This window comes from Hippoglossus hippoglossus, chromosome 4 (assembly GCF_009819705.1).
Source record: "Hippoglossus hippoglossus isolate fHipHip1 chromosome 4, fHipHip1.pri, whole genome shotgun sequence".
NCBI classification, from domain to species: Eukaryota; Metazoa; Chordata; class Actinopteri; order Pleuronectiformes; family Pleuronectidae; genus Hippoglossus; species Hippoglossus hippoglossus.
The window spans coordinates 21,580,666-21,604,138 of record NC_047154.1 but is presented as its reverse complement, the minus strand read 5'-3'; the positions used below and the strand labels follow the sequence as shown (position 1 = coordinate 21,604,138).

Sequence of the window (23,473 nt, the reverse complement as noted above, 5' to 3'; positions counted from 1 at the left end):
GTTTTGAAATTAAGTATTTTTCTGTCCCTCAGTTCTGTCGTTCAAATTTTAGAGAGGCGGCTCCTGTTTTCCTCGTGTTAGAGGAAGCAAATTAAAGGATTGCTTTTCAATTTGAGTCGTATGAAATGACCGTAGTTCTCCAATCTTAGGGCAAGTATTCGGACCATCATATAGTGATAGATCTTGAAATGATATCATGAGTCTGTCATTGTGTAGAAAACAGCCTGGTGGATCAGGAGGTGGCGCCCAAAACTGACTCGACATCCGTAGTGTGGCAGTGGTTTGGCTTTCCACAGTCGGGCATTTCTCAAAGGAAAGTAAACGGTAACTGTAAACGTAGTGGTCGGCACTTCCAGGGGTTTTACAACATATCTGTTCTAACCCAGTAAAAGGAAGCATCTGAGGGAACATGCTGAGAGTGATTCACTCGGGTTGGTACCACACTTCAGATCCACAGTGTGATCTGGCAGTGCCTTTAATGCAATAGTCTACTTAAGGAAGAAAGATTGTGGATCATGATTGTGATACTTAGTCCCCAGATGTTCCACATCATCAGTGATTTGTGCTTTCCTGCATGGTGCTCCATGTGCTCTGCTCATTCCTTGGCCAGCCTCAGCCATGTTACATGAACACAAACACCATCATTTAGCCCTTTTTAATATGGAGAAACATACGAAGCACCTATAAAAGCACAGCCTTTTCTCATTACCCGCATTCTTCTCTTGAACTAATTTGACCGCAGTGTGTGGGGTTCTGTTTTCGTCCTTGTTCACTTCTAGATTTTATCAGCCTAATGGAGGCGCTCAGGTATGCAGCTTTGATCCGTCTTCGTAACGTTTTCACATAGGCTCCACTTTAACAGCAACTTGCTATTCCCATAATGCATCCCTGGCCCTGGCGGCGCTGCTGCTACATACACTGTATGCGTGTTACCTTCTCTAAGACGTCAAGGAAATCCGTCCCATCGAAACCTTGTGCTGTATGTTTAACTACATTCAACAGGTTTTGCAAGGGGATCAGTGAATTATCATTAAAAAATTAGGAATGCCACTATTAAGAATTAGTTTTTTTTCACGTTTTAATATGTGCAATTAGTCAAGTGTGAGTCGTGCATGTTGCTGTGGCCCGAGGCCTCGTCTTAACAACTCTCTGACATTAAAGGGCTTTGTGTAGAGAGGTAATAACTCCGCTTCACCACCTTTTCTCGACATGTTCTTGCAAACACACCTCGTAGTTTGCGCCAAGAGGAGAAACCTGGATAATCAGTCAGACGCGTGACCCTTGAACCATACGTGCTAGAATATCAGTGTTGAACCTCTTCATTTCGTGCACATTGTCTTGGCTGTCTCTTTTTATTTGCCTTCCCCCCCTCCATTTCCATCGTTTGATGCTGAGCGCACATAACACGTAGGCTAGGTCATTGTTCCTTAACACGCAAGGAGAGAGAGAGAGAGAGAGAGAGAGAGAGAGAGAGAGAGAGAGAGAGAGAGAGAGAGAGAGAGAGAGAGAGAGAGAGAGAGAGAGAGAGAGAGAGAGAGAGAGAGAGAGAGAGAGAGAGAGAGAGAGAGAGAGAGAGAGAGAGAGAGAGAGAGAGAGAGAGAGAGAGAGAGGCGGAACCTCATTTACTCTCGCTAAACTGCTAGATTATGTCTCTCGTTTGAGTCAGTCACAATGCTTCATTTCTGGAAGTGTAGCTGAGCCACTATTCAGAGGGCTCATTACTACCCTTCGTCCCAGAGAGTCTGTGTTTGACTTCTCAGAGTTAAAGAAGGTCAAATGTCCAAAATGTGGCTTTTCTATGGTCATTTTTAAACCAATCTGTTTCCAGGGTTAGGTGTTAAGCAGCATGTGTAGAATACAAAGCTTTTTTTCCATATGTTATCCATATGTGTCCATATGTGTGGATCATTTGTACATCTGATGTCCTTTTCCAAACTTTTAGTCACACCAATAACTTCATGTAAACAAAAAGCCCCCTTTTGCCCGTGGAGAAGTTACCATTAAACCACAGTTAAGCGATCTTTCTCTTCTCTTTGCTGCTGTTGTCCGACCCCACCCCGCTTTTCCACAGCTTTCCCCCCTTTTGCTCCCTTCTTTGCTCCTTCACCCTCCATTCCCTCCCCTTTTCTCTCACATGTGGAAAGCATTATATCCTGTCTGGTGGAGAGGGAGAGCAAACATCCCAGGCCGAGACTGAGAGCCTCTCGGGAAGGTGTGTAGGGGGCAGTGGGGGGGCCGTTAGGATCTGACTGGTGGGGACTCTCTCTCTTTCTCTCTCTCTATATAGGGGTTTTCAGACATGACCTCTGGGTATAGTCCAGAGAATTGGATCCAGAGTTTACCCAGAGTTTTCGCTCGTGGAAAATCCAGCTGTGATCTCACGTCGAATTCTCCTGAATTTCTACGGACTTCATACTTGGAGGCCAGGCGGAGAAAGTCTGCAGAAATTGCGGAGCCTCTCACTCGGACATTTGCGTTCACACACAATACAGAGGAACTGCAGAGTTCAGTGCATGTCTGAAAGCAGCTTATGTCTCCCTGTCTCTTTCTCCCTCTCTCTGGACCCTGACACTGTTTGGACAAAATGGGGGTCTTGTTATTTCAGAACCACAATATGGTTGACAGGTTTTACTCTCCCACTGCATTGGACTGGAAGAGACCTTGGTGCGGATGAGGGAGGGAAAGATACAAAAAAATTCCAGTTGGAAGTCTTTGCACACTGGTACATTTTTGGGTATTTTTAGATACGAGTCCAAAAGACCTGAACACAGTCCAAAAGACCTGTGTTGTGTTGGTCTCCTCTTTCTTCGTCTTCCTTCTAATCTCTCCATTGAACATTGGTGTTATTGGGTGAAGCTTTTGCGATGTCTGCAGCTCTCTTTCCTCATTGCCTTTTCTAGCAGCATTTTCCAGGCAAGTTGCTTCAAGACACTGGCTCTTAGTTAGCTTCATTAACTCCTGTTAACGGGGTAAATATACATGTTAGATGACACTTACCCAAAAGTGTTCATGGAGCTAATCGGTCATGAGAATTGGATGCAGCGACTCTGGTGGAAATGTTTAAAAAACCATTGTTCAGTGTTGCTATTCTTTCACAAGTTGCTCCACATTGAGAAGCTATCATGTGGTTAATGCAACACAATTTGTCCAGTGTCTTGGACTTGTCAGAAGTTGAACAGGATCCCAGTGTTCATTTTATGTCCCAAAGCTGGATCCTCTGACAGAAGGAAGAAACCACCACCACCACCACACCCCCACTGCTTGGATCAAGACCTAACAAACGGCTACGTGCTTTGCGGTATACCACTTTTTTCTGGCAGTGATTTCCTCCCTATTGATTATACCGACACAAAACTGTTGTCCTTTGAATAGTCTCTGACAACTCAATGTCAGAGGCTTTGATATTAATACACCCCGGTCGTGTGATTGCTTTGCAGAAGATGTTACTTTCTTTCTCAGTGGTATTTTGACTGAAATCTAGGTCGGCAGTTGCAGTATTAGAAGGAGGTGTCAAAGCCAGGAACTCACGGTGGATACCAGGCCTAAGGCTACAGTTACTGACAGTGTTGTCAATGCTTTTCACTGCTCGTAGTCAAGTCGTGACTGATGAGAGCCAATCAGGAAGCGGACAGATGATTCCATGATTGTTTCTGCTTATCCAAAGTTATCTTTATGTGGTGCTCGAAAACTAGTGTGGATGCCAGGTTTAAAAGTAGCCGGCCACACTTTGGATCGATGAAGCCTAGTAGTTTCTTTGTGGCACCCATTGTAGACCATTTAGACTTTGACCTAAAAGAAGAATACTGAACTATTGAATCCATTGCAATGTTAAATTAAATCACTATGACAACAAAGTTATATTTGTATGACATAAAAGCCAAGACTCTTTTAACGCATGCAGCAGTAATCCTCAACATCTTTGCCTCTTTCAAGTGCACACAAACATCCATAAATGCACTTATAGACAAGATGGAAAACCGGAGCACCATGAACCTGAGCCTACCAATGGTTCTTCAATCCTTTGACGAGTGATGCGGGCTGTGCACAAACACACACTCCCTCCTCTCCCTCCGCACAGTGTGTGGGCCGAGGCTTCGGAGCCAGCGCCTCAGGTTATCCGTTACTTAGATTCAAGCAAATTAAATTCACCCCCATCACCCTCTGAATGCAGCGGTAAGCAGTTGGCAGACGCTGACGGCCGGTCATTTAATTAGCCAACCTGCTCCACTGGGTTGAAACAGAGATGCACTTAATTAGCGAGGGTTTGGCTTCTCTATGGCCGTTATAGAGACACTGAGAGATTCCGATTTGACATGGTTCTTCCAGCCCAGCCCTCCTTTTTCCCCTTTTTGTATAGAGTCATGTATAGAGTGTGGAGTCGATTCATTCCTTAGAGCTAAAGCATGCTTTGGAAATCTATTAGTCAGCTGTCCAACTTGATTTGTTTGTGGATTTTTTTAGAAGTAACGAGAAATGTGTCTGTGATCTGCTTATATTCTGACCATAATCAGTGTGTGTGTGATTTCTGGTTCATTCAGTGAATAAGAAAGTTGTAAAAACCAAAAATCAAGGCCTGGAGGTGAAAAGTAAGATGAGGTCCGACACTCCACCACTGGCCGTGGTTCGGTTTCCATTCTGTTAATTCATTTTAAGCCATTCTGAAATATTTCCCATATCAATACATGTCACACAACTACAGTTATCGTGAAACTTGTTTCAATAGATTCTTTTTCCATTTGGGGTGAGCACAACATTAGCATATCATCAACATAGAATCACATTTTTTCAAATTACAATGAAGAATATTCAGCGACTATTGTGATAATTATTCGTTTTCGTCCTTTTTTCGAACATAAATTGTGACAAAAGCCAAATTGTTGCAGTTTTTCTACCATGAAAATAGAACATTTGCTGCTTTTCTCCATCATAAAATTGTGAACTGAATATATTTTTGGGGAATTTGGGGATTTTCTTCGACATTTGAGGATATAAAGTCTGTCATAAAGCTCGGTGAAAAGATTGAGGAGAAGTGCATCTGTTATCTGGTTTATAGCTGAGCTGAGTTTTTTATTTTTTTTAATAATTGATAGGAAACACAGTGAATCCTTTTAACGTGCCTCTGAGGTTTGAGGTTAGTGCACCAGTTTTATCCCCGTAGATAAAATGGATGAATACAATACTCTTTTCTTCTGTTGCCCTGGCCGCTGCGTTTCAGAGCCCAAATCTGCAGGTGCAATTATTTCAGACAGTTTTTGTTATATTGCAGAAATACAGAATCTATACTTTATACCCCCCACCCACCCCCCTCGCTTTTCCACTCCCATGTGCCAGTTTCCTGACTCTGCTTTGTAAGGTTGGGGATGGAGACATGGCAACGGGTCGAGGAAAAAACATGCACACACACACACATACACACACGTGCACATCAGAGGAGAAGCTCTGATGCCGTATGCCCGGCTCCAGCCCTTTGTAGTGCAATGAGCGGAGAGTTGGCTGGGAGCAGAGAGGAGGGAGGGGGGAGGGAGAGGAAAAGCAAGGGGGGGGTAGAGTACAGAAGGAAGGAGAGAGGCTGAGCTGTATACCAGCAGCATGGAGGAAGCAGCAGTTAGCGTCCCTAGGGCTTTAGGCTTTTATCTGTCAGTTGTATTGAAACCAATCTCCCAGGCCCTACAGCTCCAAAACATCTATACTGAAGCCTAATGTGTGTGCGTGTGTGTGCGTGTGCGTGTGTGTGTGGGCGAGAGAGACGTTCATCGACATTTCCTACAATTCCAGTGTATGAGCTCCACACCCTGTTTCTTAATGCATAGCCCACATATGCATTTGATTCACAGTTGGTTCACACACACACACACACACACACACACACACACACACACACACACACACACACACACACACACACACACACACACACACACACACTCTTTCAGGATGTGCCCCACCCAAGTGATGCATCCACCATTGCCCTCCAGTGTGTTCTCAGATAAAACCTTGGACCGCTGCTCATCAGGCCCTAAAGACAGGATTAGTATGTGTGTGTGTGTGTGTGTTGCTCTCTAGTCCAATTCCACGTTAGTGTGGCTCACGTCTCCACTCTGGCCTTTGAAGACGGGTGAATTGCTAATAAGCAAATTCCCAATTCAGCCCCTCCACTGCACTTGGCCTCCACTTCCTCTCCTCCTCTCTCCTGCTCTTCTTTTTTCCTTCCCTCCTTCTTTCCAGTCTTGCCTCTGCTTTCACTTTGTGCATCTCTGAGCTTGACATTCTCTCATTTCTTTCTCATATGTTTCGCCTCAAAACGTGCAACTCACAGAATACCTCTGTCCTCAGGCTGTTGTCGTCAGTTACCCGTCTGGATTCTTGTGCGATGCTCCGCTGAGAGAAGAGTCACTTAAAAGAGAGAAGAGCCTCTTGGGTTGGTTTATGGCATCCACAAAAGACCCTGACGGAGGGGCTGAAGAGGCAGGCCCAATTAAATGGATGACATGTACATGGAAAGTTCCCATGGTGTAACCACTGCTCCGAGCTGTTGTAACAGGGTGCAAAGAGGACGGAGGAGCCAAGACGGAGAGAAGAAGAGGGGAAAATGAACGAGGGAGAAAGTTGTTTTCTGTGTTAACGCCGCGAGCTCATGGTGCGCTTTTCAAACTTTCCGTCTGATGATTAAACCTGCTCAATCTTAATCCTCTTCTTCTCCGATAATTGAGGTGAAAGCAGGTTAGGATTTAAGTCTGGATAAAGCCGGGAACAATATAAAGTGATAAGATGCTTCTTGTATATGCAGCCAAAATTCACTGCAATGACTAAGAACCTTGTGTCACTTCAATAGAAACCACAGGATTAAAAAAAAAACCCACAGGTTCTGGTGGTTATCTTTGTGACTCCCAGTTTAAGCTCCCACTGGGGTTTGGCCATTCTTGTGAATCACTCTTCTGTGGTTAGGATTAACCTCAAGGTGGATGGTTTTTAAAGAATCGGGCTAATGAGACGGAGGCTCGTGCTCTGTGATCGCTGCACAGGAGTTTGAATGCAATTCTTGCGAGCTTAGCTGCCTGTTTAGATCCAGTGTCTGTTGAATGAGCATTTTTATGGTGCTCCAAAAAAATGTATGATAGTATTAAATAGCTGTGATTAGTCATCCAGAAGGATTTACTCACTCTGCGTGCACTCCACATGTGATTGCTGCAGAAGGATTTCATTCCACAGCTTGATGAATGAAGCCAAGTGGCTGTTTCAAGGGTTTCCAGTGTTTTTGCTTGAGGAAAATATGGGTGTTTCCTGCTGCTTTTATGAGCTAGACAGCTGGAAAATGTATACATTTGTATGTATTTTCATCTAGTTTATTGTCTATTATTATAATATTTTGTAAGGCCAATAAAATATCTGGAAAATATCCTGTGCGAGAAACCTAGTCAGGAAAACATCCGTGGGAATATCTCGGGATGAAAAAGAGGTAGATGTAGAAGGTGCAGACGAATATGTCGGAAGGAGATTGAACTGTTGGCGACTAGGGCCGATGACGATGCTCTTTTAACAAAAAGACACTGTGTTGTGAACATATCTCCTGCTGCTGCCTTCATATGTGAATGATTAACTCATGTCTGAAACTAGCTACAATACATTTTTTTAAAGAAGAAGAAGAAGTAACTCCTTAAACCCTAAAAACCTGTTTGTAAATACACATTTCTCACACAACTGAATAATTTAAATATATATTTTTGGCATCTTTTGGTGACTTTGATATGAATACGTTCCATATTGCCCAGCCCCGCCTTGAAGAGGTGACAGTGAAGTGTCCAGGCATGTTTCCAGCTCTTATCTGTCACTGTGTTACAGCCTTTACGGCCTCTGTAGTGTGTGTGTGTGTGTGTCTGTGTGTCTGTGTACATTGCCGTGTTTGATTATGGGTCAGGGGAGGCCACAAGCCCACGGTGGCCCGGGCGGCCTCAGGCCTCTCAGGTTTCAGAGCAGAGCATTCCTCGCTGCCTGCTCCATAGCTGTGAAAACCGCAAAGCAGCTCCAACAACAAACACTGGAGGCACCGGGGGGATAGACAGCTAACCTGCGGCTAATCAACAACAGGACTTTTCTCTCTCCTCCAGAATCTGTTCCCTGTTTCTCAGGCAGAGCGGAGACGGAGCGTTTCTCCACTCCAGCGCCTGGTTCTCCACTACATCCCCCCCCCCACCCTCTTTTGTCAGGGTGGTGTTTTGAGAGTGCACGATTTCCTGCTAAGTAGTGGCAGCTCTGTTTGTGTGCGCTTGTCCATGTTTATTTGACAGTTCCACATCTTGGACCTGCTGTTTTTCCACTAAGGAGGGTGTGGAACAGTAGACTGTCTGGGGTTGGTTTTCCACTTTGCAAATAGCTCAGTAGTGAAATATGCAGCTGTGTGTGTGTGTGTGTGTGTGTGTGTGTGTGTGTGTGTGTGTGTGTGTGTGTGTGTGTGTGTGTGTGTGTGTGTGTGTGTGTGTGTGTGTGTGTGTGTGTGTGTGTGTGTGTGTGTGTGTGTGTGTGTGTGCAGATGTTTGTGTTTGTGTGACACGCACTCAAGATAACATTACGAAACTGTTTGTATAGCACTCTACTGTTGGTGTGTAAAAACAATCAAGACCAGGGGCTGCTGACTCCATTGAGACAGTCAGGCTTAAAACTGAGACAGATTGTCAGTGTTTGTGTTTATTAGACGTGATCACATTTCATCTGAAGCTTCATACCAGAGATTTGGGCTGAGCGACCTAATTGTGACCCAGAAGTGAGGACTTCAGGGAACAGTTGTGTGTTTGTTTGCGTCTGTCATTGCCGGACTTTGTATCTGATGTTTTTATTTGTTTATTATATGAACGTATAAGAACTGCAAAGATTGGTTATCAGTCGGGTAGGTGATCAAAAGTAAAGGGATTATTGGTTATTTTCATACATCTGACTTTATAGAAATTGGAATATATTGGGACTGGACATTTTCTACTGTTTTCTGATGACAAAGGACCAAAAGACTAACCAGATAATCAGCAGAATATCTGCCGGATGGAAATCAAATTCTTTGTGTTGTTCAGATACCATTTCCCTTCCCGATAACGGGTATATACCTTCAGATACCTGGACTGAGTTAAAATGAGAGGTCCTGGAAAAACCTGCTCATGTTTGAAAGACCCCTGAGATTGTGTGAAACTGCAGAAACTTTGTTTTCTTGTGTCTGTCGTCGCTGAAACGATCTGTTGAACGGTGCAATAGACGACACACATACGGGCAGGCGGCAACACCCTGGTGCGAATCTGCTCCGGGTTGGATGCGGTGCATTCTGGGTAATTGGTGTCCTCTGGAATGTGTCGAACAAAGGGTGTGGACAGGCGGCAGGAAGTGGTTGCAGTGTGGAACCAGGCAATTTGAGGCTTTGTGTGCAGCGGGGGCAGCTTACAGTGAACCACCTGCCTTATACCTGCTGCCTCAACGCAAACATTAGTTCTACTCTGTTTGTAGCTGCCACACAGTCCTGCTGCCTGTGTTTAGGGAAGTGTGTGTGTGTCTGTGTGTGTGTAAGAGAACGAATATTTAACCAATGGGACCCAGGAGACCGTGTGAATAAGCGTGTGTGTGTGTCAGGGGCAGGTCTGTGTTCACACACCTCTTTTCGAATGTTTGTTCTGCTGCTCTCGGAGCGCTGAGGTCACACCAGGGCTCATTTTCTCCATGCGTTCATGTACAGCTCTGCCTCCCGTTCACTTAACAATATAAATCAGGGACTATTAAAACTGCTTCGGGCTGGAAGGGGAACGGAGGGAATTTAGCATCACCTTGTGAATCGGGGCTCACGCACACACCATCATTTTGTTGTAATGGCCGATCTCCAGACTCCAGACGGGTGACGCATTCTCCTCACCCGGCCGGGAAGCTGATTGAAACGACAGAACCACACTGTCTGGGTCTGTGGCTTGGCTGTTACAGGAGATAGGTTTATCATCCTCTCGGGAACCGTAATGAAAACGGCTCTGCACCTGTCTGTGCAGAGAAATGCATCAGTGCTAATGCTACTGTCGGCCCAGACTCCAGATGGATTCAGTGACGACGGGGTGTTGAATACCTGGCATCACATATTTTTAGACATTGTCCATAAACTCTGGGAACCTCCGAAATACATCCCAAAGCAATCACATCAGTTTCTTTGTATCGTGATTTATGACTTTAATTGAGTTTAACTGAACAAACACTTGGACTTGTCCTAGCACAGGTATGACGACTCGTAATGTGTAACTTGTGCTTTTGTCACATTTAGGTGTGTCGAAGGCCAGCGTGCCAAAACACACACGATGTCAGAGTCCTGGTGGAGGAAAAAACCTGCAGGGAATCTCAGTTATTAGATCCAGCTACACTTCTGCTTGACATATACAAATATCCGTCATTGTGAAGGTCTATTAACACGGTTTTTAATCGTCATGCATTGCTAGTGTTTTGCAATTAGCTTTCCCGAGAGAAGAGGAGGTCATTTGGTAAAACTCTAAATCAAAACGTTGACATTAGGACCTGCAGTTATTGAGCACATGCATGTATATTTTGAAAAATAACATAGCGGTCTCCATTAGCTTGGGCAAGTCCAAGGTTGAAGAAACGTTTTCCCACGTCGTCTTTCCTGCTGCCTGCCGCCAAAAAAACAACACATTGATCCCGGAATGATATTGACGAGGCAGTTTCCAACCTGCTGGCCGATCAGGGCCTTTGGACTTTGCATGTTCCCCCCGGGTCTGTGTGGGTTTTCTCCAGGCGCCACAGTCCAAAGACATGAAGCTGAGGTTAACTGGAGACTTTAAACTGCCCGTAGCTGTTGTTTGTCCCTGTGTGTCAGCCCTGTAATGCACTGGTGGCCTGTCTGGGGGTGTGTCCCCCTGCCTCTCGCTCAATGTCAGCTGGGACTGGCTCCAGCCGCCTTGAGGCCGACAGACAGAAGGATGTTCTCCTTATGAATGTAACCGTGGCGATGGTCTGACTTATCATGATTTGGTTAGGAGAGAGCCTATTGGCCAACAAATCGACCTGCACCCATTTGTTTTGTCTGTACTTAATGTTCAGTAACCCGCCCAGGAAGTAGCTCAGTGTAGCCGTCAGCCTCAATTAGCATCAACAGAACACAACCACAGAAAGGCCCTGGTTTGACTGCATTCTTTGCAAACGTGAGGAAGTGCAGCCATGGCACCAGATATGAAGAAGGTGTGGATGCTTACACTGTTAAGCTATGATGTAATCATGACCATGCATAGGTTTGCACGGAGGCTGCTTTTGCAATCACCCTTTTTTTTCATTTTCTTTTTCATCATGTGGATAAATAATCTCCCAAGCTCACCTGAAAGCAAAAATCCTCCTGTGTAAACAAACTGTGCCAATACTCGTCCTCAGGTGATGGATTTCAGTTATTGGATGTAAATCTTTAGCTTTTCCCGCTCGTCTAACCTCTGCTTCGTCCCCTCTCTGTCTCCCCACAGAGGATTTTCAGCTCGTTTACGTACACGGAGAAGACATCAAACGGAGAGACAGAAGTGCAGCAGGTGAGAAACAAAGGCTTCTACTATCTCTCTCTCTCTCTCTCTGTGTGTGTGTGTGTGTGTGTGTGTGTGTGTGTGTGTGTGTGTGTGTGTGTGTGTGTGTGTGTGTGTGTGTGTGTGTGTGTGTGTGTGTGTGTGTGTGTGTGTGTGTGTGTGTGTGTGTGTGTGTGTGTGTGTGTGTGTTGTTAGCTGTCTGGTTGTGCATGGATGGTGTCTGCTTGTGGTCGTGTGTAGGTTTCAATTCAGCAGCAATAATGAGTGTACACGCACACGCACACACCATCAGAGGAAAATGGTGTTTATTAAAATCCCACAGCTGCTGTGTCATTGGCTTTGAAGTTTTGTTTTCCCCCTCGTCTGTTGTCTCCCTTCCTCCCTTCACTCGCGGTGAGCGCAGAGCTGCAGTCAGACAGGATACGGCGGCTGGAAGGAGAGATCGGCGTCTTGTCTGGAAACAAACACATCAGCCACAGATTTGGGAGATTTGTGGAGAAAATGACCCTTAAAACTTTCTTTTCTTGTGCCATGTTTGTCCTTGATTGTAAAACTATGCATAGAATGTCTGGCATCTGATGTCAAGGCAGTCATGATTGTGTGCAGGCATGGCGTCGCTGTGTGCGTGTGTGTGTGTTTGCACTTGTGCGTCAGGGATATTGGCAGAGTGACAGTAAACAACAGTCTGGTAAACAGCCACCAGCAAGAGCAGACAGGTTGATGTTTCTTTGCATATCTCCTGCGACTGTGCACCGGTGCATCCATCCATCCGGTGCATGCAGGTTTTGTGTGTCATATTCACGGTATCTCCCACCTTGTAGCTATTTACTTCTGCAGGGAGGCAGCTCAGATTAGCCCTGAACCATTGTTATTTCTCCTTTTATTTTGGCAAGGCCGTTGTCATACTGCCTGTGTGGAATGGGCTGTGCTGCACTTCCTTCGGCCCATAACAACATGTCAAGTGTGAAACTGATAAAATGACTGGTTCTGGAAATATGCGACCTATATACAGACATTTCTGGAGTTATAGATTCTGTATATGTGGCATATTTCCGGACTAGAAACTCCTCGTGTTTCCAGGCTACAGAGCGAGAGACATGATGATGATCATAACCTGCTGTGCAAGTCCCATTTTTTACAGAATAGGTCCAAACTAATCCTCTCCACAGAAACCTCAACAACAATACCAAGCCTGAGGTTTTGAATTGCAATCACATGGATTTGGTGTATTTTAATAAGCCCAGATCCCGGAGCAGCACTGACTTTGTTCATTCTGGATCCTTGTTGGAAGAGTTTAATGATTTTATTTCCATGGGCGGCTCATAGAGCAGCTCGTACATTCTGCCCATTGCCCTTCGGAGGCTGGCATCAATTAATTCAGATGACAGGCCTGGCATAGTTGGCTTTCTGTCTCTCTGTGGGCAGAGGGGCTGTGTCCCTGAGCCAAGTCCAGGCTCAATTAGGAGAGTGTATCTGCAGAGGAGGAGAGGGCTGGGAAAGAGCAGGAGAGGGAGGAGAGACGCCAAGGAGCGACGGAGAGGAGCCACCGTCTCCTCGGACGAGTTTCTCCTCTAGAAATTCATTATTCAGACAAAAACGCAGACTCCCTCCGTCTTCCTCTTCCTCTGTCTTCGTCTGTTTTCTGAATGTATTCTGCTTGTTTCACTCACTGACACGTGCTGTCAGAGTGGATAGCCTTTTTTATATTTTTATGCTGGTTCCTGGTTCACATACACACAACGCTGCATTCACACTAATGTTGAGGATTGTTAGTTTCCCTGTTAGTGGAGCATCATGGTGGGAAATAATTTTTAATTGATCAGGCTCAATACAATCTATTGAAAATGTCATTAATGGGCCAAAGTAACGGATAAAGTATTGACACCCCTACCATTAAGTTGTTAGTCTTCTTCTTCGTCTTCGTCTTCTTTCATTTTCTTCATCTTTCTCTTCTTATTATTAGTTTGAATTTCACTGCTTAAGTGTCGTATGAGATGATGGAAATTTCCCAAAAATCTTTGAAGGATATTAGCTTCACATTGGACAAAAAACTAAAACCTTTTTTAACACAATTTTTCAGTTTTACGTTGTTGTAAAGTTTACTTGGCTCATTGCATTTACTCCTACGTTCAGGATATGAATTTTAGACGATGACTTCATTAGTACTGTATCTACGACATGATGCTACAAAGCTTTGGATCATGTCGAGCGTCAGTTCTTCTTTTGAACTTATAGAGATATTGTAAACAAACAATCCTCTGCTGTTGCTTGATATGAGTCAAATAGTCGATGTTACAAAGTGTCAAAACCGTTTTCTAACTTTCTCAAATCCTGTATAATCGGTTCATCACCATCTGCAGAGCAAACAAAGTCTGAAGTTTAAAAGCTTAAGAAAACTTTCTCCGTCATTAGAAGCAACACGTCCAGTGGAAATACTCAGACCAGTGGAAATATACTAATTAAATAACGATATTACTTCATCCAAGTAGAAGCAAGATGTTCACAGTCAGGGTTCGACCATGCCAGTTTCTTTTGCTGCAGCACAGACCTGCATCTGTCCTACACTCGCTCTGTATCAACTCCAACCCTCCCATCCAAAGTAAGACTTGCCGTAAACACTACTGCCAGCGACTGTGGTTGAAGACTGCCTAGTAAACCCAGGGTGCACCCACTCCATCCGCTCCTGTTCTGTGGCCGAACCCAACCCAACTGGGTGTTGCAAACCCTAGTGGCTGGTTGGATGGGTCAGAGAGCGGAGAGAGGAGCCCTGTGTGTTGGAGAATGTGGTTAATCTCCAGGGCACAGGTTGGCTTTGGCTGCACCGTGGCAGACTGTAACCCAAGCTTTAACTTGCATAGCTGCAAGTTTCTGGTTTCTCTTCAGTCACTCTGTTGAAAAAGTGTGGGTCCTACTTTCTCCCTCTGTTCCTCCCTCCTCCCAGACATGGAAACACTCCACTAACTGAACACTGGCCCATTTTCCTCTTTTTAACACAAAGTTCAGTGCAGCTAATTGCCATGCTGCGATGCATGGGCAGTATGGCATGTTTAAGTCTGTATGCGAGTGTGCACATGTCTTGGTGTGTGTGTGTGTGTGTTCCTTGTGGTGGAGCCGTGGTAATTGCGGGGTGTGCCTCAGGCCCCTGTTAAACCCCTAATAAGAATAGCGGGTGGTTGATTAGGTGTACCAGCGGTCAGTGGGTCGCGGTACATTTCCCTGTTCCTGGTTTGAATCACAGGCCTTTACAGGCGCTGGTAATTATGGGATGTGATATAAAGGGAGTCCAGTTACTGTGGAAATAAACCTGTTTCTGTATTCAACAGGGCTAGCTATGTAACCTGAAATGGCGTTGGAAAAATATTCAGACCTGTGCCACTTTTTCTACATTCCTCTTATTGTTGCCAGCTAACGTCTAAAATCTCATGTCTCAATAGAGGCAATTTCACTTCCAACTTTATGTCTGCACGGTAAAAAAAGGTCTGTATTTTTGAGGATGTACATTGGAACGGCAGCTTTTCTTGATTCCTGTTCTGTGGGCAAACGCAGCATCCGAAGGTTACGATTTGTTGCGAGCAGTTAACTGTCATTTTGTGGCTCTCACCCGACTCTCTCCGAACGGTTTGACGTGATTCTTGCGTTGGTTGTCCATGCGACAGAAGTAGCCGCTCTTTCCCGTATGAGCTCCCTGTTTTGTCTTGGCTGGACCAGAAATATGGCTGTGAACAGTGGGATTTGTGACACAATGAATACAGTAAAATAGGAGTAATGGCAGTTGGGATGATTCATGCTTTTGGTGCATTCTGAGAGTTTGTATCGGGCGATACAACTGTGACCTGAGAGATCTGCCCAGTTGATACACTGGGAGCATTTCGGATATATAATCTAGAGCCAGGCCATTCAGAGCAAGAACCCTTAAAAGTAAATGCTGGAGTGAACAGGTAGTAAGCGGAGTTGTTCGAGAAATGAGATATGATCAAGCTTTTTGGCCCTGGGTCAGTTTCCATACTGTCTGTGGAAACACAAGGAGTGAATTTATACAAAAACACTGAAAGTACTGACTTTTCTAACCCAGTCACATGGACTTCGGATCATGTCCCCATTACTTGTAAAGTGTGAGCTGCATTAGAAAGAAATGGAAAGAACAGAAGGAATGATGTAGACGTGAATGACGATTGTTTGAAGACGGTTAATCCACCTTTTTAAGAATTTCACCGATTCTAAATGAAAAGTTAATCCAAAAAGTAACTGCGAGTGATTAGTTCTTTAACAGATCTTGAGTAAACCGGCGGATCATGTGACAGCTTTCAATTTAAGAGGATAATCTGTCACGGATTACATGCCACACATGTGATGTTTTAGATTGAGTGAGTGCAAGTTTGTCACAATCCATCATAACGTTCCCTTTTCAGGCTCTTTGGCAAACAAAGAGCAGGAACAGGGATCTGTTGTGAGGAGCGGCGGGTGCGCTGGTTATTAAAGTCCCCCAGGAGGCCGCCGCAGATTATTAGTTTCCCCCAAAGAAGCTGGAACTCCAGATTGAAAACAGCACGGTGTGATGTGTGCTCGGCCAGGGTCCTTCAGAGGAGGAGAGACAAAGCATAATGTATGCATGTTCAGGGGCTTGGATTCCGAATCCCAGTAAACACGACTGAATGAGCTGCTCTGCCTTTGTTTGGAAACTCCAATTTCCTCCTCCCCGCTTCCTGGTTTCTGTGCCTTTTTTTTTTTTTTAAAGGTCAATTACACTCTAACGCTGAATATCTACCACGCTGGAGACGCTATGAGCCTTGTACCAGATGTGGAAATTAACGGAGAGAAAACATTTCTAGCGAAACAAGACGAGTAGCTGCAAGTGTTTTGTGCAAGATAATCGGCAAAAGAAATAAATGCACCACACAAGAGATAAAACGGTAGAATCCAGTGGGTTGTGTGATGCAGTTAAATGTAGGTCGGCCCCGTGTTTGTGTATTTTGGGATGGATTTTCTTAATAAACGCTGTGGAGAACAGTTAATGTTCCCCAGTCTCCGACATCCATCATCCTGCGCTGCTTTTAACAGTGATGGATTTCACACTTAGTGCAGCCCGAGGTTTTGGCATCTTTGATTTTATTCCACTTTTGAATATTAACTTGTTCCTGTGTGTTTGTGTACAAATGCTCCTGCAGAACGGAACTTGTGAGGATGAGTCTAACTATAAGTCTAACACTATACTATGGTACTATACTACTATACAAGTTCTACACTTAACCCTAGATTTATCTTTCTCTGAGCATACTGGAATATACTTTGAAAATCATGGTTTCTCGTGTACTTATGTAAGTTCAGTACCTGTTTGAACCATAGACTCATAATAAAGATGGACGACGTGTCTCCACTTCTTCCTGTGGCCACCATCTTGCTCTTTGTTCATGTCTTTTGGAGTTTGATCCGTGTCCCAGCTGCTAACGGGGAGGAGGTGGGGGTATGGCCTATACTGTAGCCAGCCACCAGGGGCCAATCAGGATGATTTGACTTAACCCTTGAGGAGCTGTCGTGTGTGTGTGTGTGTGTGTGTGTGTGTGTGTGTGTGTGTGTGTGTGTGTGTGTGTGTGTGTGTGTGTGTGTGTGTGTGTGTGTGTGTGTGTGTGTGTGTGTGTGTGTGTGTGTGTGTGTGTGTGTGTGTGTGTGTGTGTGTGTGTGATTTGTAATGTTCTGACTACTTTCTACTTTAGTTTGGCTGCTTTTTTACGCAAACTATTGGATAATTTCCTACATACTATAACCTTTTAAAGTAGAAGTTTTCTGGGCCAGTCTCGTTGTAAAACTGTAAGTAAAGAAGAGCTCAACGTAGGTGTCACTGCGACTCATTGTCTAACTCTCTTGTCTGTGTTTCCTTTTGAGCAGTTGGCCAAGAAGATTCGGGAGAAGTTTAACCGCTACCTGGATGTGGTGAACAGGAACAAGCAGGTGGTGGAGGCGTCGTACACCGCCCACCTCACGTCCCCGCTCACTGCGATACAGGACTGCTGCTCCATACCAGCATCGATGATGGAGTGAGTTACTCCCTCTTCAACACAAAGACACACTTTCCTCTTTCACACTCTTTCACCCTGCGGGAGATTTATCCTCTGCGTGTAAATCCACCTCCAGCCATCAGCACCTGCGTTCAGCTCAGCCACATTAAAACCCAGTTACAGGTGTTTATGTCGTTGCTGTTTGGTTTGTAAAGAGCTGTAGATATTAGTGTACATTGCTTCATGGTCCAACTACACACACACATACACACGTCTCATTCTTCTTGTTTAAAGTCGTTTTGTTTTTCCCTGCATTAGTTATAGCTTTGTTTAAATCATATCATTTACCGCAGTGAGTAGCACTGGTGCTGCTGCTCTGATACGTGGCAACATTTTCAAGTTAATTTCCGAAGCTATTCCACAGTTATTTTGTTCTGACCTTTGCTGCCTTGATGCACCGTAAATCAACAACTATGAGTTTTACGGGACTTGGAGCCCAGGAAGTCTGGGAGATGTTAGGTATTCATGGGTAATGACGTTTTTTGAAAGTCTGGAGATTTTATGGATTCATTTTCATCATGAAATTGCAACATTTGTAAACCTATATCAATATGATTAATGACAAAATCAACAAAATTCAATTCCCACATATTAGTCCTTGTGTTTCTGACTAGAGATGTTCCAATATCATTTTTCCTTCCTGATACAGATTCCATTACCTGGACTTTGTGTGTTGGCCGATATTGAGTATCGATCTGATCCGACACCAGTGCATAAATATAAACATAATAACATACATAGTGTATTTCAATAGTTGTCCCTGGACCCTTGAAGTTTTATCTGAGTGAAACTAATAGGCTAATATACTGGTATCAGTATAAGAGCATCTCTACTTTGTTTGTAGCCCTGCTGTCAATTCAAAGACTTGATTTTTTTTAGGTTTCCTGGAACAACTTGTGTTGATTTGACGAAGCTATCGGTATCTTGAATGTCCCCTCACATTGTGGGAGACTTGCTTTTTCTATTGTCAGGCTTCGTCGATGCCTGACCCAGTATTTTTCCGCAGTATTGGAGAAATTTCAGAGTACTGGTATTGATATCGGAACATCTCTAATTCAGACATAGTTCAGGGTCCAAATAGTTGTGCGAGAGGTTGCTGACGTGACGAGGGTTTTTTATGAAACTATGCGGGAGACCTAATATTTCAGATTTAAATTCTATGTTTGTGAGTTTTTAAAATCGCCCTAGTCCACAGTGCAGACTCAGTTTTTCAGCCAATCACTAACTCCAGCAGGCGAAACCAGTTCAAAGCCGAGCTCCGAGAGAGAGAGAGAGAGAGAGAGAGCTGCTTTCAGTTCTAATCTACAGAGCGGCAGCTGCCTCTACCCCTCATCCCCGCTCTCCATTTATGTCTGTCTCCCTCCCCTTTATCAGCAGATGTAACCAGTTATTGCTCTCTGAAGTTTTTGCGCCGCAGACTTCACAGGCTGCAAGGTCACCTGTCTTTCCTTCACTGGTGCGGAGGGGAGGAGGGGGCGGAGGCTGCTCCCTGGCCGAGGGCCACCGGCCACCTGTAGCCGAATCATGCACACGACGCGCCGTACACACAGTCAACACTTGTTCACATGCAAACACGCGGTATTTACGTTGCTGAACCGTAGATTTACAGCCTTGAGACAGTTTGAGGCAGAAATTGCAGAGAAAACGATTATATAAGGCCTTGGTAGGAAGGATGGAATGGTGCAGAGGGAGTCGGTGGAGGAGTTGAACATACCAAACTGAAGCTGCGTCTGATAGATCCCGGAGCTTCAAAGAATCTCCCTCAGTCGGGGGAAAGGCAGCGAGCTCCCTCACTATCATTTTCTTGGCTTTATGTTGGATCGTGAGATACTTTCTGGAGCTGTATGCTGAATAATTTAGCTTCCCCCCCCCCTCCATGCATCAGAGACACCGGCAAAAGCATCTTTCAGTTTCACAAGTTTAAATTAAGTTCTGATAACTTGGCTGCAGTATGTGGGGGAACTAGTGGAAGCTCAGACTGAGAGAAATGTATTTGTAATTCGGGGGGAAAACAATCATTTGTTTTCCCGCAGAGTTAGATGAGACAATTATCATTTATCTTTACGATAAATACATATGTCACTGGAGTCAGCAGTGGGTTGTGTTAGCCTAGTTTCATATGGTGACTGGAGACATTGGGAAACAGCTCATCCACATCTGCCCTGAGGTAAAAATCTGCTGGCTGGTTAATACACATCAGATTCACTCATATTTTATCATTTACTCATACTATATTTGGCTCTATATATTAAGTTCACTCATAATGTGTTTGTTTGGAATGATGATGTCAATATTGGTGTGATGAATGAATGGGTTGCATTAACGATTGTGTTAAAGTTAGTCACAAAGAGGTTCCAGGGTTATGGCAGCAGTGGAAGTTCCAATGCCGATGTCCTGTTTGTTGGGACTTCCAGCACAACAGTGGACTTGAACGACACCCACTAATGCGTGTCAGTTTAAATTTCAGTTTAAAAGTTACTAACGTAAATGCTTTAAAAGCATTTACGTTTGTCATCTACTAGTTTTTTTAACCACTAAAATGGAGACTTTTGTAAATTGCTGCTGGCTCAGTTTATTTTGGAATCTCCAGGGTTGCAGTTTATTCTGGACGTGCAGAAACAGAGACTTTAGGAAGTCACACATGTTTCCACCCTGACTGGATCTTATCAGCCTTGACTCACCACCGACACACGGGAAGGGTCATGTGACGTGCGTGTTCAGGTGTATTGGTATGGGTGGTGATTATTTCTAATGTTTGTCTGACTGGTCTAAAATGCTGTGTCTGTGTTCCTGTACTTATTTCTCTGTATCTTTGTAGAGTGAGGACATGGAGGTCAGGGTTAGGCATTTAGTTTGGATGGATAAGGTTAGGATAAGGGTCTATAGGGAATGCATTATGCCAATTAGGGTTATGTGTGTGTGTCTGTGTGTTACAGAATAGGAGTGGGTGGGCCTCCCGATCGTGACACGGCTTTGTCCCTCTGTAGTTCACTTCAGTGTGTCCTTCAGTAGTCTCAGGCGTCAGCTGCTTGTGGGGGTCTCCGTCAGGTCAACCAGTTTAGAGGCGGATCAGGTGGTTCACAGGGTGTCCCTGTCTGTTAGCAGTCAGGCTAGCAGGCTATCATTTCTCAGGGAGGCCACAGAGGGCAGCGCTTAGTGCCCGGTGGTATGCTTTAATCACCGCTCCGGCTCAACAACAGGCTGCACCTGAAAATAGCAAAAGTATGTAACTCACAGAGTTGATGTGTGTGTGTCTGTGTTATTTCAACAGTTCCACTGATATGCAGTCGTAAAAGTGAGAAGTGTGCTCGGGATCAGCCCAGATGGCGTCTAATGGTCTCATTTCACCTGAAGTTCGTGAAAAGATAAGCTGCGAACGGGATGTAAAATACGAAGTAAAATACTGTTCTTACGTCCCTGGAGATTTTATTTTCCTGAGAAAAACAAATACCTCTGTCACCAGAGTAGAGGAGAAAGACTGAGGAAAGGTGGAAGTACAAGGAGATGAAAAGAAAAGGCACCAAAGTCACTAATGTTTCTACCAAAGTTTGACAAAGTTCATCCAGTTGTTGGGGAGATATTTGAGCCCAACCTACCCCCAGAGTTCATCAAGTCCGTGCTGTCATTATTGTGTCTAAAATAATATTCAATCTTCTACCTGTGACAGAAACAGACTCATTCTTATAAACCAGGATTTTCATTTCCAATACTAACTTCCCTGTTGGATTGATTTTCCTCTGATTGGACGTTCAAGAGAAGTCTCAAATCGAATCATCTCAATTTAGACCTTTTAAAGTCATGTGTTAAAATATTACGTACTAGGTTTTAAATACATTTAGGTTCACGTCTTAATTATGTCAATGTTCTGCTTCTGTTGAGCGTTAAAATGATTATTAGTAGTAACAATGACTTCAGCTCACGATTAGATTTTTGCCTCCTTTTGAATGAATTTATTATGCCACATGCCAAGATGAATACATTTTTAATTTCTCCTGGGTGCTGAACACCAAACGCAACGATCACAGCATTCCTATACAATATCTCATATGAGGGGTGGTATTGCCCCGAGACTACTGCAGCACGGTCCCTCGTAAATTAAACATGGAGGTTATGGACGCCGCGCTGCTCATACTGAGCTCCCGTTTCGAAGGAAGAATTCTCACCATCTAAGATGCTGGCAGATTTACAGTCCAGATCAAGCGTCTATGTGTCAGTGACTCAGACCTGGTCCTTCAGATCAAGCTGATCTCGTGGGGGGGGGGTGATATCCTCGTCATCGGCGTGACGGTGATATCTCTGTTTGCGTATTAGACAGGGAGATGGAAACATACCGGGAAGGTTGGGAGGGAGTTAGTGTTGAAGTGACTCTAACAGGTGTAAATGCTGCTGCCTGTTTTTCTCTCTCTCTCTCTCTCTCTCTCTCTCTCTCTCTCTCTCTCTCTCTCTCTCTCTCTCTCTCTCTCTCCACAAGCCTCCGTTAATGTCATACTCCTCCTCTCCTTTGTTCCCTTATCTACCTGTCTTACGAAATCAAATTTGAATCTGTTGAAGCATAAACTGTCGAGTTGGGTGTGAACGCAGCTTCACACTTCCTATTTGATTTTATCCTCTTTAATGCAAATGAGTGGCCTTAAAATAAGAACCTGATTTTTATCTGAAATAACTTTTCTGATGTGTAGTACGTGGCATTATTCATTTTCGATTGTATAAACTTTGAAAAGGTTCTGCTAATATTATGTTCACCTCCAGGGAGACCAGGACATCAGACGTACCTCTCAGTTTAATGTAATCGGTGCCATGTTAAGACAGGATTAAAACCCACTTTAGAGCTTTTTATGCCATGTTTCTGTTTGGATTTGTTTATCGTCAAAGTCTGATATTTAAAAAATTCTTCAGCTGGCGCGTTGCACTGCCGCTGCTCAGCGAGGGATCGCAAACACATTAGGAACAACACTACTCTTGACTCTTGACTTTGCGGCTTGCACAACAGAGCGCCTCTTCAAGGTAATTGTGCTCGCTGGGCTTTCCCGGATGGCGTGTGATTGCCTCCTCTGTGGATAAACATGGATCCTGCAGGTACAGCTTAATATAAGCGATTTTATAATGCTGAACACAGCAAGTGTCTCGACTTCACGGCTTTTTTATGACGGAATATCTCGATTTCCAGAATTGTTAAAACGTTTTTCTCAAGCAAAGACCCCCTTTGGTTCCTCAGAGCAGATGCACAGTGCATATTTTTATTTCATTCACTGGAATAATTGACAGTTTTCTATACAAAATCCAAAGAAACTTAAATACATGTGTTTGAATGTTTCTTGAGGACACTCTGGCTATTGAATTGTCTTCAGGATCATTTCTAATCACAGCTTGGCGAACACTCCCCTTCTGGGAGATATGGTAATGAAGCGAGCGCTGCTACATGTTAATAATTAATATGCATATTCATTGGCAGAATTATTTAAAGCACTGTGCATCGTGTTTGTAACATTTATGAATAAGAATTCGGGTTTTATTCAATTAGAAATAAAAAAAATTCTTAATCGGTCTTGTCCTTTGTTTGTGTTTTTTTCGTTGGTTCTCGTGTCTGGTGAGAGTCGTGCCTTTTTTGCGAAACAGATTTTTCTGCCCTCATTAAGATTTCTGATATGAATGGGAACCCCCCCCTCTTTCTCTTTCTCTCTCCCTCGTTCTCATATGTTTTTTTGATGTGGAATTCGAAAGCCTGCAAATGTATTTTTTATCTGGCACACATTTTGCCGAGCGTCCTGCCCAGCCCCTTCTATGCAAAGTGGGTTGAAGGAGAATAGTAATGACTTTGGCCTTATGGGACTCCAAATGAGTGAAGTTCAAACGCAGCCTGTACATCACAGCACCTGTCAATCAAACCCG

The 23,473-nt window shown here is 44.2% G+C and overlaps 1 protein-coding gene across 3 annotated transcripts in view; it reads left to right on the top strand.

Moving 5' to 3' along the window:
• Nucleotides 1–23,473, top strand: part of cachd1 (cache domain containing 1) — an 82,048-nt gene that overhangs the window by 17,840 nt on the left and 40,735 nt on the right. For all 3 annotated transcript variants that reach the window (XR_004613716.1, XR_004613715.1, XM_034583975.1), the window contains exons 2-3: nt 11,478–11,540; nt 17,415–17,563. Coding sequence is in view for 1 of the 3 variants with exons in the window: in XM_034583975.1 (XP_034439866.1) it covers nt 11,478–11,540; nt 17,415–17,563 (212 nt within the window). In the remaining 2 variants the exon portion in view is untranslated. The remainder of the gene's footprint in view (nt 1–11,477; nt 11,541–17,414; nt 17,564–23,473) is intronic.